Source organism: Pholis gunnellus (genome assembly GCF_910591455.1).
Source record: "Pholis gunnellus genome assembly, chromosome: 10".
Lineage (NCBI taxonomy): Eukaryota > Metazoa > Chordata > Actinopteri > Perciformes > Pholidae > Pholis > Pholis gunnellus.
Window position 1 is genome coordinate 20,974,194 of NC_136537.1, and position 16,418 is coordinate 20,990,611.

Genomic DNA, 16,418 nt, shown 5'->3' on the forward strand with positions numbered 1-16,418 from the left:
TGAACACCGAGATTGCCTGTCAGTTGTGGTTTCTGTCAAGCGTCCGGGCGATGCGAGGGATCACTGAGTCTTTGTGGTGCTGTCCATTGCGAGCTGCCGTGGCAAGTGCTGAAAACCTCCTTGGTCCCTGGTGGAGGAGGAGGAGGAGGGGAGGAGGGGGGCTGGATAGAGCAGAGGGTGGTCTCTATGGTAGGCAGGAAAGCGCATGTGCGACGGGAGGGGGGGGGTGTGCAGCTGAAGAGGCAGGTGTGAGAAAAATGTCAAATTAAAACACTGAACGCGCCATGGGAATAAAGACAGAGCAGTGATTGTAGACCTTCTGACTGAGTCAGGTCTGGACAGGGGTGTTCACGAGTGCGGGTCCCCACTAATCGCCCGGCCCACCCTAAACACCCCCGGTTCTCAGACAGAATGGTTAAGCCCGTCGCCCCCCCTGGCCGTGACTCTACTGCATTAACTCAACCTCTCCTTAAATAAGGGAGGAGGGGGGGGGATCTGATTTTGAAATGGGATTCTCCTAATCTTATTAGTCATACAGATTCAATTATACGATCACCAAGGATGTGTCATTGGATTCCTATCATGTAAATACATACAATATGTGTAGACAGACACTGCATATGCACGTTGTTGCTTATTTTTGGTGATTTTAATTCTCACTCAAGGATTATGTGGTCTACTCTGGGTTGAGGTTTTACATCTCATGCTCTTATGTAACTCTTTGGACGGCCAAAGATTTGCATCTTTTCCTAATTCCACCAAAAATGTAAATTTTGGGAGATATGCATTTGGTCATCGGTCAAATGTATGACAATGTTTCTACACTGAACAAGAAGACTTCCATGTTGAAAACAATAGCATGTATCTGAGAAGGTTGTGCAAACGTCTTGAGTATGAAGCAGTGTGGCAGTATAGCAACAAATGCACAAGTTATCATTTAATTAAATAGATACAAAACTATTAACTCAAGATTTTATACTTCATTTCCACTTCAACGTCAGTCGGAATTTGGTTTGGTGATCTCACACAAGGTGGCTGATACCTTCCACTGATAAAGACCAAGGCCTAAGCTACACAACATGACAAATATATTGATGAATCGAGGGGTGGAGAGCGGATTGGGAGGCCCAGAGGAATAATTGAAAGATCATTGAGGTACATTAAGCTTCTGTGGGATGAACTGTGCTGGATAAATAGCATCTGACTTGACTTGAAGTACAGACAGATGGGCGTATGGATGGATGATCAGACAGGTGGATTAGATTAAATTTTAATGATCCCTGTGGGGAAATTGAGCTTCTGCCACAGCAGAGAACTGGAAAGCAGTCAAGAAGAGAATGATATAAGTAGCCACATTGGCTTAGTTATAGTTTTTAAACAATGCAGGGATAGTCTGGTGCACGGAAAGACGACCCATTTTGAACAGGTGAATTACTTTTAGAGTGATGGTTTGACCTACCAGACCCCAATTGTCAAATAACGTAATGGATGGTGGCAATTTATAGCTTTAGTGGTGCAGGAACATAATGAAAGTTATCTTTCCTCAGCAGTGGAGCCTATAGTATGTCTGCCCTGATTAAAGGAACACTAACAGCTTAATTAGGAGGAAACACACCATCATCTTGATTATTTGTTTGTGGTAATTATGCTAATGCTCCAACATTAATGTAATGATTTATTGATGTTAAAATGTAATGCTTTATAAATGTTTGATTACTTAATGCAACATCTTTAATTAATAATTAAATTAGCCTTCCGTAGTAGCATATTGTCCAACCAAATGGTCTAACCTCCTGTGTCCACTAAGTACCTTCTCTTTTGTTATTTGATTTAGCAACATAGCTTTTTATTAGCCCTGCTGATAGCATGGCTCGAGGGATTGCGACGTCTATGTTAATGCAGACGCGTTTATATGGTTTATATGGTTTATATGGTTTATATGGTCCTGTCCTGTGGTTTGTAGTGTCCTGAAGTTCTCAATTTACTAAGTAAAAAGGTCAAAACCGTTTTAAAGGTGTTGAGATTGGTAGCATATCTATGGCCTCTCAACGGCTCTCAACATGGCGACGGCTCGCTAGCTAACGGTGCTAACAGTGCAAACTTTAATTAACATTTTCTTGTTATGAATGCAGTGTCAGATGTGTAATGTTAATATCATATAAATATCTTTATTATTTATTTATTTATTATAGATATTACTAACTAGGTCACTTAAAAAAATACACTGTGTTGTTATGAGTAAAAGACATTTTCTTCTCTGGCTTTTGAGAGATATTTTGCCTTTGCCTTATGTTGTATTTTTACTTTAACGTACCTTCCTGTTGTCATTGCCCTTTCTATTGTGAGTCTAATACTAGGAGAGGGAGAGTGGGGCAGTGTTCTAGCATTCAAAGGTTATTGTGGTATCTTGCTTTCACCGTGCAGAGTATTTAAGCTCCAATACTCATCCGTTTAGTAACCTATGTTGCTGAAACGTGTTGGGCTTACTGGATCAGTTGTTCATTTGTTTCCCTTTGGCAGTTATCAATTTTAATATTTAGAAACTTAATTACAAGTCTACTGTGTTCTCTTGGTGCACTGTAAATAGTAAGTCTTTCATTTTGATTGTTGCTATTTAAATATGTGGGATACATATTATATTTTAAAATGTGTAAATAGCAGGAATCAAATGAAGTCTGTCAGCGAAGGAAGTGAATTGAATTCCAATCTAATGAATAATGCTTTAAAATTTCTTTAAATTGTATTGTTTGCATGTGGCACGTAAAAAAAAAAACTAATTTGCTCCTAATTAGCTTTAGTCTCCAGGGGCCAGCAGCTTGTTGGTGAGTAATGTATTATCACTAAATTGAAAATATATGCATGAATAAAAGCAGTTCATTAGTGGCTACTGGAAAAAAAATGTATATGTATATATATACATATACATATATATAAGCACATTTCAGACACACAATGTGCCCCACCCTTGGCCTGGATAACATGGCCACATACTAGCTTACCGTGGCTTTTGTTAATAGGGGTGGGATATCTGCTGTGGGGGAATGGGGGAGGGTCTTTTTTTTCTAGGGGAATCCTTAGCTTACAAAGACTTACAATCTCCCCCCCCCCCCCCCCCCCCCCCCCCCCCCCTTCTCCCTGGCTAGTCATGTTACTGTCTGTGTTTCCAACAAGGCACTGACCCTCCCCCTGCTGCATCCCCTCGCCTTCGCCGCTAGAGCTTCCTTCACACTGTGGGCACCATGATGCCGGTAGGAAAAATCGGCAGATGGTGAAACACTTTCTTGGGGCATTTTAGGCATCCTCCCTTTTCCTAACGTCAGTTGCCCGTCACAAAATCACAAATGTTATCGTTTTAGTGTTTTTTTTCCGTTTTGACCGAATGTGCGTGCATATTTTTTTTTGTGTATGCATGCGTGTGCTGCTTGAAATCCTACAGCCCCGTTGCCTGTGCACTCATGACCAACAGAACGAGCCAAAGAAGCTCACAGTAAGCTTATTAATGTCTCCTGGTCGCTCTCCAGTATGGGGCTTGCTAGTTGCCATAGCAACCAGGACCTAGATATTGTTCAGTAGGAGAGAGGTGTGTAGATGTAGAATAAATATAAGCATCACCCTGTAACCCTGGCCGGTGCTTATTATGTAAAGCAGCTAATCTTATTCTTAGTGTTAACGGTAATTTATTGCATTGTAAAAAGCATGTATCTGGGACTCTATTCCGTAAGGATACTCTTCATTTGTTATTTTGCATTTCTATCGTATCACTTGCTGCCGATTCTAGTTGTACCTCACTGGACTTTCAGTACAAACCAATGCAGCTAAATGTGAGGCTCAACACTGAAAACCCAAATTCCGATGCTCATCTCCCAGCGCCCTGCAGAAATCAACAGGCGACAGCGCTCTTCGTCTTAAGTGCTGATGTGTGTTCACGCCCAGTCAAGCTGAGGGAAATCAGAAGACACTGAAAGATTAAGGAGGTCAGGTTTTACAGCTCCACTGAGGCAGGCAGGGAAAGAGGCTTTACCAGCCATTGACTACCGTGGAAAAAGGATGGCCTGCTTTCAAAGAGACCATGAGATATATTAGAGGCTGGTGTTCAAATGTCAGATAACCACTCCTACTCTCCTTAAATGGTTGATAAATAGATTTTTTTTTAAATGTGCCATGTTACAACATTTTCTTTAGCGATTAGCATCAGCTGTTGTAATTGTTTGGTTTTGCAGTTGACCCAAATGATGAACAACAGTTTTAAGAGTCTGTAATTCTGGTGTCTAATACAATAAATCTCACGGTCATCTATAGCTAATAGTCTGTTGAGACTGTGGAGATCATATCGTTACAGCATTGCCCCATCTCTCTATTGAAAGCCCAGGCTCTTAGACCACATGAGAAGCCAGGCAGTCAGCCAGAAACACTTATCATCCTGTCATCCGTTTTTCACTAGCTTCACAGCTCAATTGTGCTGTACGCTGAGCATCCATCCACGAGGGCTTGGAGATTTGGGGCCAACTGAGTGATCTCAATCTCAAAGTGAATCTGAGTGGCTTTGGCACCAAAAACACTAAATGTTCTCCACTAAGTATGTAGAAATGCGCACACAATGGAGACGATAACACCATTTGTTTTGCAGGATTACCATGGATGCATACTCAAAAATTCAGTGTGGCTTAATATTGGTTTGAAACTATACAGTAAAAGGACAATTCAATAAAGTCCATAGCACTACTCAGTTATACACTATGCAGGTTAGATCAAATGGTGTCCCTCGCCTGTCAGGTAATAACTGTACATTGTACAGTTGGTTTATACATGATTAATTACTGATATGTTCACAGTGTTTAATGTGGCACCAGCAGTAACAATGAAGCAAATTAGTGACAGAGTTTAATACTACACCATTAGACAAATCTGTTAATGCCGGTTGACCAGCACCAGCCGAGTAAGGACCACATATCGGGAATAAAACAATTCTCCAGTTGTTTCATAGTAAATTAAATACAGCTGATTTGTGTTTGTTTATCCCCATCTGTAGATTTGTTTGCCTTTTTAAAAGGGAACCAAAAAAAAGTATAAAACAACACAATTCAAGCTTAATTTAAGCAGCCGAAAAGTTAACTTGATTGTCCTCAAAGATAAATGCATCTTGCATACATTAATATTGTTCGTTGCGCCCCTGAAAAAAATCATTAACCACCAAACCACGAGTAGAATTACTCTCCTCACAATGACTAAAAGGGCAAGGAAATCTGGAACTGTTAATGACGAACAAGACAGAAACAAAGCTGTCAGGGTTTCATGTCACAGGGACTCAATGTTCCCCAAATCTAGCAAGCCAATTTTAGGAATCAGTTATCACTTACATGAAGTGCTTCCTACCACAGTGAATATAAATGGTTCCCCTTGCCAGTCAGGTAAAAAACTGTACATCGTATACAGCATAGTTTAACCAGCATTTGGAAGGCGGCTGATCAGAATTTCTTAGAATGCAGATTGAGAAGACGATCTGATGCCTCAGTAACGGTAACGAAGGCAAGATGCATGTTCAGTCATGGGTGAAGGAACTCAGGAATAGCCTTATAGTGAACGGTAAGGCCAGTCAATGTCTGCAGCATACACTGATTTATATCCTCTTTTTGTCAATGGTACACCTACAGCAGTGGATTTCAGTCTACCATCGAGGAGAGCTCTGCTCGTGACTCAATGCTGCCATCTACTGGTACAAACAGACATCGCCCCAAACATGATGGCAGACGCACCACAACATTACATAAGCCATAACAGACAGTGACGTCTTCTGTCTTTCAAAACAAATGATACTTGCTTTAATGCATAACAGTTTAATGGGCTATTATTTGAATAATTGTGAAAAACCTATCACTACATCAAGTGACACACACACAACACAATTACAGCGCATAAATCTCCATGCATTTTGTTTAATAGTTAACCAGGGAGTGTCTGACAGGCTGGTGCACCTTTATCTCCTTAAAGGGAACAGCCGCTCCACTCCGTGTTGAAGAGGAGCAGAACTCTAAAGCAGAAGAAATTGGACAATCGATTGATTGGTTAGGCATTACTATGTCTCAAAACAAAAACATCAGTCACAATTTGCCACCAAAGCATATGTAAGTGTTACACCCATGAATATGCTCTGCTGATTATTGCTGCAAGAGAATATATGACTCAACACTTACTGGATGTAGCGTCTCTAGATGAAGCAGAGCACTCATCACCGCGGCTGGACGGCACAGGGTTTTTGGCTGCCAGCCGACACAGATTAGGCTTCACTTTAAAACGTCCTGTCACCAAGCCAAAGAAATTGTTCAAAGGAGAACAGTTATAATAATAGAATAGAATTTTTGCCCCTACAATAAGCCTGAAAGCACACCTGGGTTGAGGACCCTATCTGCTGCCTGGTGCTCCAGGTGCCTGTGGAGGATGACTTGTGCCTTCCTCTGGTTTGTGCTGATGTCGCTCTCCGCCATCATCTCTGTTATCCTCAGGTTGTTCTTGATGGCCTTGGAGGCTGTGGAGCGGGCCAGTGTGGGTAGAAGCTCCTGGTACTCTTGGTCAGTGAAGTCTGACTCTAGGCCCTGAACATCTCTGATGCTGAGAAGGAGTTAAAAAGATTAGTATTGGAATACCTCCAGGATTCTGTTATATTCGTGTTTCGGGAATATCATTTATACACTGAGCAACTGTGCTGTATGCCAACTGAGCATCCTCTTCAGCTGTGTTTAGTTGGACTCAAGTGCACTAGAAGCGGTTTAGTGGATGTTTTTTTCTCTTTGCCCACATATTGTTGTGGAAATATCCCCATGAGCCAGCAAAAGCCACTGTACAGTATGAGCATCCTTTTGTTTTCAGATGAAACAAGCAGTAATGTGTATAAGTTGTAATAGCAATGTCAGTGTTCCCTGACGATTACACATATTATTGTATAGTTTGATGTGTAGTTACGTTAAACACATTCCTGAGGGGTACATACGCTAAACAATTCAGCAATGTTTAATTAACAGTAAGATCTCAAGAATGACTGCAACACTGGGAAACATGTGAGCCAATAACACTGACACACCAAAATCTAACTAAACTGTAAAAAGTATGCAAAACAAAACAGTTAATTGTTCTAAACTCCAAGGTGTCACACAAACCTCCTATCTGTCAGAAAGGATCGGCCTCAAACTGTGTTCATTTTCAAACCCCGCTCCCAATCGACACTCACCTCCGGTTAGTTAAAATAGTGTAAACCTCCTGCACCAACAGTTCAGCTGCTCCTGGTTTAGAGTGAATGCTTCCATCAATTATCTCTTTCATCAAGTGCAGATTCTGCTTCTGTAAAAACTGGGACAATAACAAAAATGTTGGTCATCATCTGACTCAAAATAAGAACTTCCTTTTTCGGAACCCTCAAGTAAATGCAGGTAAAACACAATGGGTCTTCAGTATAGTTGTGAAGTGATTTGACGTTTAAAGAGTTGTGTTGTGTGCTGGTAGGTTGAGCTACATCACAACATTTGTGTTAGACGCCTAAAAGTCATTTTGAATCATGCCAAGTCGGTACTCTACATCATGGGAAATTAAACCACATCTAAACCACAAGCCAACCACAGTGAACAAAGAGACGTCTCTTCCCAGCTCATTATTACTTTGAGGTTTCCTCCTCCTCTTACCTTCTCTATCTGGCTCCAGTTCCTCTGTTTGGCAGAGAGTGATGATCCTTTGTCACACGAATGCACCAGAAAGTCTTGGGGGTAATAAAGAGACAATATCTCTGCCACAAGGTAACCATTGGACAAATCTCTGGAAATAAAAAGCAGGGAGAACAAACTGAGATTTACTCGAACAGTGAAATCCTATTTGAACACTTTGCTGTCTTGGCACTGATCTATGATCACATAGTATTAAGGTTAAATAGTCAACTATAGCTAGCACGTTGGCTGAATCCTATTAAAACAACGGTGAACGCCAACCTATAACGTTCTAGCTTCGTTAACTTCACGTTAAATGTGACCAAGAACTGTAAAAACTGACGTTACAACTACATTTATACCGTTTTTAAAGTTTGGACATTGACCTGCAAATCTTTTTTTTTTTGCTCACTGGGAATTGTATAATATAGCGTAATATCGTAACGCTAGATGAGGTTAGTTTCATTCTTTACCTGCGCACATTCTTCGGATAAAAGGACAAGTCCAGGCTTTGCAGCCATTTCACGACTTCTCTCGGCAGCCCTGTCTTTTTGGGAGACTGCGCAAAAGACATGCTGCTCTGAGCCTGATGGTGTCTAGAAGGATGGTGTTTGTACTGTTAACTATCGGTCAGTCAGTGAAATCATGCTAATAACTCGACCAGTTTCCTCTACGAGGTGCCGCTGCAGCCGGTCTGTATGCGACGCGCTGGACCGTCTTTGTTTACATTACCATGGCAGCGACACGACACACCGGCCACGTGGGCCACGTGTCAGAGAGGTGTGTCGTGTCTGCACGCAGACAGCGGTCACGGTCCACTGCCCCTCGGATGATGTTGCATTAACAACGAACTTTACGGAGAAATTCCGATAAATCATTTTGAACATATTTAAGTTGAAGAATAAGACATTGTGAAATGCACAGTGGTATCAGTCACGTAATAATACCAAGACATTGTGAAGCAAATGCGAGACAAGATTTGGAAATTCAGCTCAAGATTATGAAATCTGATTTCATATTGCTACTTAATTCATATGGTTTTGTTCATAGTGTTCTTGGAGCTTTATTTCACTGCGGCATTAGCACTAACAACTCTTCCTGCTCCGCTCTCTGGTGCTGTTCCACTCCCTCATATTTTCCATGAGGGACTTAACAATGAAGTCAGCTGCCTCCAGTTGTCAGTGCTCTGTAATCCAAGTTAAACACATGTCAACTATTTTGTTTAAAAAAAAATGTTTGTGTTAATAATTCACCCACTGCACCTCTAAGCCCAACATAAGCGCACACAGCCGGCAATACAACATATTTTGGAATGCACCATGTTTCAAAACAATTTTAATCATATAGTCGTGCGCAATACATTATATATCAAATGCAAAACTATGAGTACACGTCCACATACTGTATATTGTACTGCATTTATATGACAATATCAACGTTTTCAAAGTGCACCACTCTTTGGTAGCTATTGCAACTATTAAGGCTTCTAACTACGGCAAACCTGCATTGCAAATAATATTGTATTTATTATATCTTTCAACCACAATTTATCCAGGGAAGGCTAAGCCATGAACTTGTTTTAGAAACCCCCTGCTTTACATTCATCCAGGTTCACAATAGTAATAGCTTGGTACTGCCAGATACTCAGCGGCTACTGAGTCACTTAATTGACTGGTAGCCACAATTGAAGGAAGGAAGACTTCAAGGAGTTGATTAGCTCTTGTTGACAAAGGCTTATTTCTGTAAGTCCCATTTAGGCCTGCAGATTGGTTGTTCTGTCTGTCATTGGTACTGCAGGTAGTTCCTTAGCCTGTTGGGCAGGGGAAGGTGGGAGAGAAGGTGGAGTCTGTCACGGCCGACGCAGCTCCTGATGCACTGACGGCACAGCTGGCTCAGCCGTCGTGGTGTAACTATGAGGCAATGAAACATTATATGAGCTGGTCCTAATGTATAGACTACAGATAAAAGGAGAGTAATACTACTTTATATCTGTTGATGAAGTGGTTCAAACACAGAAATAAATACAACAAAGACAAAATACAAGCAAACATAGGTCTGTAGTGCCTTACAAAAACAAGTAACAAGTGTTCTTGTATACCTTCATATATCAGTAGGAACCCCTCTGTTAGGCTGCTGGGTGGAGCCACATCTACTGGCCTCTGAAACTCTGTGTTCCTGGCATTAATGTCTGCGCCAAAGTCCAGCAGCAGCTTCACTACAGCTGTGCAGTCTTTTTCTGCAGCTGCATGTAAGGGTGAATCCAGGTATTTGCCTTTCTGTACACTTGCACCTGCATGGAGGACAACATGATTATCCATTCTAGACAAAGTTCAGATGGAAAAGCTTCAATGTCGTCCGTTGGATATCATTGAAATCCAGCAGTTACTCTGTGACTGTATATTCCTATTTCATATTTCAATGTAACTGCCTTCCCCTGTTGCCCTCTACATAACACTTTCTTATATTTCCCAGAAATTACTTTCAACCGCCCTGAGAGAATGAATGTGAATGTGTTACTTTCAATCAAAGGTAGCCAGCAGCATGAGCATACAAAATGCTTTAATATGTGATCCGTCAGCTATGGGCTACATGGAACTGCTGTGCTGCTCCTTACTCAAATTGAAACATGTAGTATGTCTCTATTGGTGAGGCCAGTTTCAGAAAAATATAATATATACAGTATATATATATCTAGAAAGATAGTTTATATTGTTAACTATACAGTCAGTCAATCCATGAAATCATGCTAATAACTCGAACCAGTTTCCTCTAAAAGAAATATATATTTTTTCTTACTCTGATTGAATTGTCCTTATACGATCTCTAGAAAGAAATGTTTAGCAGTGTGAAGAAAAGCTGACAGACCAACAACTCTCGCTGGAGTTTACCACTGCCTTGATGACTCACATAACTGACAAATAATAAAGCTGTTTTGTTGCTGCTGTGCGGGAAATGCCTGTCAGCTGCAATTAGGTGCTTCATCATGAATAATGAAAGTAAATCAACATAAGGCCAAACACATTTTTTTTTTAAAGAACTGCTCACCCTAAATAATTATATAACTCTGTTTGAATGAAGAGTTTTTCTGTCTGTCAGAGTCTAAATGCTTTATTTCTTTTACAGGCTTTTTAAAATCCACATGTGCGTATATGTGTTCATGTACTTATTCTCCATTTCTATGAACAACAAATGTGCTTGTGCATCTGTGTGTGTGTGTTTGTTTCATACAGGAAGTGTGCCTGTCTGTATGGAGATGCAGAGATCCACACTGTGCTGCGAGCTGACCTTCCCGCAGGAGTTTCCTGGCACACTCCAGCTCTTGGCAGACGCAGGCCGTATAGAGCGCTGTGCCCAGGTGAGGAATGTCCATGTCCACATCTGCCCCCCAAGTCACCAGAGCCTCCACACAACCGTAATGACCTGGAAGTAATGGAGCATGGAGACAGTAATCAGTTAGTGACAATGCGAGATAACTCTCCAAGCTGTCTGCTCGGGTCGTGTTGAGATTTATTTCTCAAGCTGTTTTTCACAGTGCAGGTTTAATAGCACAGCAAAGGACACAAATACAGGTTGAAAGCTCTGGAGTTATGTATTGGTTCATTTTATAAATTAAAAACAGACATGTAGTGTCTGTCAATAGAAAACCACCTGGTATATCAGTGGATGCATTCCGTCACAATGCAAAATATTTAGTCACAAGGTACCTTTGCTCGTAGCTTCATGGATTGGTGATGGATGGTATACAAGGCTCTGGGGGTTTGCTCCATTTTCCAAAAGAATTTCAGTGCATACCACACTGCCCACTGTACAGGCGTTGAACAGAGGGGTGACTCCATCAATTGTAGAAGCATTGACCTGCAAAAGCATTCTCTTAACTTGTTATTTTTAGGCCTTGTTTAACCATGCAAGTTGACTCATAGCAACAGCCTGGGGGGGGGGGGGGGGGGAACAGTTGAAGGGGAGCAAGAACTTAATAGCTCTGCAGTGACTGTAGAAGAAGAACAGCGTTGCTCATCTGCTACTTCTACCCAGATTCTCCCGGCCATGGAAATGACATTTGACCTGTGCTGCGTGGCAACGTCAAAAGGACAATACGTGACTTACATTTGCTCCAGCATCAATGAGAGCTCTGGCACAAGCGACATGGTCTCCGACACAGGCCTCGTGAAGGGGTGTCACATGGTCTATAGTCAGAACATTCACACTGTGACCCTGGAAACCGAATCAAACAGCCACAGATATTAAGACGTCATACGGTGCATTAACACATGACCTTTGTCAGCCTCTATTGGTGGACACCAGTAATTGCAAGAACAATAGCTTATCTTCTTTCCTAAACCAGACCCATTCCTCAGTTGTCAGTAATTACCAAACTACACTGTACAGTCACATCTGAACAATAGCGATTAATAAGCTTGCTAATCAAAGCGCAGAGCCAATAGAAGTCTGGTTAAGAGCTAGTAAATCACTCTGCAAAAATACTGTAATGCTATCACAGCTTTGTCATGAGCTTGTCTGTGTTAAGAACAAGGCATTGTTGGCTTTGTGGCTGAAATGTCTTTCGCTCCTGTAGTGCACTGCTTAATCTGTGAGCAGCTGAAAATGCAAGTGACAGAGAAAACTCTCCCAGTCTGCCATTCATCAGTTTGGCAGTTTGGCATTAACCAGCAACTTTGTCGACGCCCTCGGATACTGTATATTATGGTTATAGAATACTATATATTATGGTTATGGAATACTATATATTATGGTTATTCTGTGCTGTGTGTATTTACTTAAAACAAACTATATTAGTGCTGTTATACTAAGATGTCAAGTTATGGTATTGTAAGCTTACACAACATCAAGTCTTGAGAGGTAATAGAGGTGGAGACCGACAGATTCCCAGATAACCCTGCCTACATACTTTCATTCAAACCTTTTTCTTTAACATCTAATCCAGGAGTCTACAAAGGCACTGATACAAATGTAATTGCACAAGGGACAGTTACATCAGACCCCATGTGCCCATGTGTACAGATGAGAGGAAGCACATAACTCTCCCAGGGATTGAGTTCTGCACATGGGAGAAGTTTGCCTTCTGCCAGAAATCTCCTTAAGTTGAAGCAACAAACCTACTTAGTTCGGTTCGGTAAAATATCAAGACTTGGGTTCAGATCAGAACGCCCTGAGGGCAAACTTTGTGCTTGTGTTCTCTTTACCTGTAAAATAAGGGTCCTCAAGGCCAGGAGGCGGCCCTGACTCGCTGCATCGTGGAGGGGTGAGCGGTCCGCCCAGGATCCTGCAGTAAGAATAAGTACAGTAAAATACTCTCTTGATGTTATATGAATATAACTAAGCATCACGTGTGTACCATGAAAATAATTCAGATTTTATGTCTTTATGAAATTATTTGATGGACTTAGATTTTTGTTTTCTCAAGTCTTGTTGGTTCATCATGTTTTATATCATAATTCCTTTATTGTTTAGCCAATCATGGCTGCTTAATGAAATCCAAACCACAAATATATATATATATATATATATATATATATATATACATACTGTATATATATCCATCATCTTGATATGTTTATCATTGTCATGTTCCAAGAGTTAATGAATGGGCCATCTTATTATTATGTGACTAATGATGCTTGAAGTCCAGTATAACTCAGCATATTAACACTCCATTCACATAACACCTTATAGAACCTTGAGGAATTTGCTGTGGACATTTGATTTTGGCAAAAAGTCTGATAAAGCACACTTGAGTCAATGCATTCCACACGTTGTCATCACCATTGTCATCTCTCTCATTTTAATCATAATTTAAATAATAACAGATCTAATCTTTTCTATAAATCTTAAGCTATTTTATTCACGCAACCTATTTTCCTTGACTGATATTAATTTGAAATGCGGGTATAAAAGAACCAGCTACGGACATCAAACAGATTTCTTAGAGCAAGGAAGACCATATCTACAGGACTGTGACTAATACACTAAGCTTAGCTGATTAGTATTCCATGGAGTAGGTCCACTTTAAATGATAGATATAGATTATGTTGTCGTCGTGTCCCTCTTCCCCCAGAATGTGCCTCCGAACTGCCTGTCCCTGAGAGTGTGGAGTGTTGTTTTGGTTGCTGTCTGAGTGTGAAAGGGTGCACTGCATAGCTGGGAATGGAAACTAGGGCAGGATGGGGGCGGGGGCGTGAGGAGCGGGGTATCATGACTGTGTTCTATTAATACATTAGAGAAAAAGAGCTGCCAGCCGACAGTGTCTTCGTTTAATATTGAATGTACAGTTCAGGATTCATAAGTAGTCATTAAGCTGATGAAATAAAAGTCATTCATATCCACAGTGTGCATTAATGGGAATATAATGAATGTCTCTTATACTATTTGGATCAGCAATGCGACCATAGCTCATTTGTAAACACGGAAATTGAGTGTGTGCGGTTGTGTGTGAGCGGGGAGTACTACAAGTTGAATTTAAATATTATTCTATTCTGCCTATGACCTTATACGCCTTGGTGTGTAGTGTACACAGTTGTATTGTTGTTACATTTTACACCAAATGTGCCTTTAGCACACAAATCTATATGCTCAGAATTATGCAGTTTGCGAAACAAATAAACCACCTTGAAAACAACAACAACCCTTTCAGGTTTTTCAGTTTTTTTCCCGCAGAGTACTTACTGTGTTTTTGACCATAATCATAGAACTCTGCTGATATCCTGGCAGCCTCTTTGCGGTTCCCGCGGACAATGTAGAAGTGTGTCAGCAAGTTGAGAGAGATCTTAACAAAGAGCTTAAAGCAGAACAGTGCCAAGATGCTGAGGTAAACATTGGACAACCGGGCCACGAAGGTCTTATTGGAGAGTTCCTCTGTTGGGTCTGACATTTCCTCCGACACGTTACAGAGGGGCTTTAGTTATGGTGAAGGCAGGATCAGATACCACTCCAAAAAGCACAAGAGTAGTCTGCTTTTTCTCCCAGTGTGCTGACTGTTTGGCTGGTCCAGGCTGGAAAAAATGCCCTGCAGCTGCTACTGTGCCTGAGAGCAAATACTCCAATGTTAATGTACAATGTGTGTGTGTGTGTGTGTGTGTGTGTGTGTGTGTGAGGGGGGGGTTACACACAGTGGAAACGGTTCCGGATGCAAATATGACATTAATTGCATACATTTGAACTAATATTTAATTATGGATACATTAAATGATTATTTTAATGAATATTTGCATTAATTTCAAATAATGGTAGTATTTAAATCAGGATATATTAGGGAAAAAATATATTCGAAAAAAATCAATTGAAATGAACCCAATCTTTAAGTTTAAAGCACATTTTATCTTTTAACTAAGTTATTCTTATGATTTAAGAACAGGAGGAAAAAAAGGTTTCGCCAGGATAATCGTTCCAAGTTCCTTCATTTTTTGTTTCATCTGTGGAACAGGTGATGAAACAAGTTGTATTGTTCCTGTATATGTATGTTCATATAATGTCTATAGCTACAACCTTGGTTAAGTCGACCAAGACGATTTGCAGTTAGTCAGGGACACTGAATCTTGTGATTATTCAGGTGTCAGGAGTTTGTCTGGTCTGTATGTGTGTTTTAGTCTTCTCCTGTTTATTCTGTAATGTTATGGTTACGATGGCTGTGTTTTATCTCCAGCACTATGCCAATAGATGACTTCTGCAGCACAGCTGTACATAACAAAGCCCTGTCATCAAGGATGAAATGAGTGAGACATTTGGACACATGCTATGGGAACAGGATCATTTTGTACATTAAATGATGTCTATACACAACAGTTTAAGCACTTTGGATAGATTTAGATGTTGGTTATTTTTCATATTTATGACACACAATTGGATGCTGTTTATTGGATACTGCAATGCTTATTCTTAATCTTCAGTAGACAGTTGAACCATCGGTAAATAGACCAATCTAAATCACCCTTGAGGCCAGTCAGCTCATTTCTGTTAGTTTAATATCAAAACTCAATCAAAGGGAAGTCCAACAATTCCATCCTTGAGGTGTAAGCCACGTCGGTGAAGATCAAATAAATAAACATTGCACTGTAATTACAATATATTCAATAAACAGCATCCAATATATATCATAAATGAATAACCATGTTAATTTGAATTGCCAAAGTCAACATGTATCCAAAGTGCTTATTTTGTTGTATAGCTATAATTAAATGTACAAATGATCCCATTCCCTTAATAAATAAAGTGTCCAAATATCCTACTCATGTCTTTTTTTTAAATGTATTTTGGATGTGTTTTGTCATTAATGATTGACAGGGCTTTCCTGTGTACAGTTGTGATGTAGAGGTCATCATGGCTTTTGTTGACAGCCCACTATCATCCCTACTGCTTTAACAATCCTGGTCAGCTTGTTTTTGATAACTAAAGTCATGTGCCGATACCAGACAAATATATAAGCGAAGGATCAGGCCGACATACCCCAAACCCCTTCAGTCTCCTAATCTAACTCTCTGACTTACTTCCTTGCATATCAAATCCACAGTTGTCATCTATGTGTGTACCCAGATTAAAACAGTTGACAGTCTCCACAGTTTGGTCACACAGTGTCAGTGATGATGCATCTGCTTTATTTAGAATGAGTTCCTTTTGTTTTTCCAGCGCGAATTAGATACGAGCTGGACTTGCATCATTGTTCTAGTTTGGAAACCTGAGCAAAATAGTCCGGGACATCATCATTTTTGAATAAAAAGG

At 40.5% G+C, this 16,418-nt stretch overlaps 2 protein-coding genes across 2 annotated transcripts; both read right to left on the reverse strand.

Moving 5' to 3' along the window:
* Nucleotides 1-5,933: 5,933 nt before the first annotated feature.
* Nucleotides 5,934-8,262, reverse strand: spata4 (spermatogenesis associated 4; the record flags this gene model as incomplete). The annotated part of the gene is made up of 6 exons (XM_079167554.1): nt 5,934-6,028; nt 6,192-6,296; nt 6,386-6,606; nt 7,223-7,341; nt 7,671-7,800; nt 8,162-8,262. The coding sequence occupies 6 exons, from the start codon at nt 8,260-8,262 to the stop codon at nt 5,934-5,936; spliced, it is 771 nt and encodes a 256-aa protein (XP_079023680.1).
* A 778-nt stretch (nt 8,263-9,040) lies between these two features.
* On the reverse strand, nt 9,041-14,713 carry asb5a (ankyrin repeat and SOCS box containing 5a). The gene is made up of 7 exons (XM_079168120.1): nt 14,370-14,713; nt 12,890-12,969; nt 11,793-11,900; nt 11,393-11,543; nt 10,974-11,108; nt 9,787-9,978; nt 9,041-9,598 (listed from the first exon to the last, which is right to left on the reverse strand). Exons 1-7 carry the CDS (start codon nt 14,572-14,574, stop codon nt 9,471-9,473), a joined length of 999 nt encoding a protein of 332 aa, XP_079024246.1. The 5' UTR covers nt 14,575-14,713; the 3' UTR covers nt 9,041-9,470.
* Nucleotides 14,714-16,418: the final 1,705 nt, after the last annotated feature.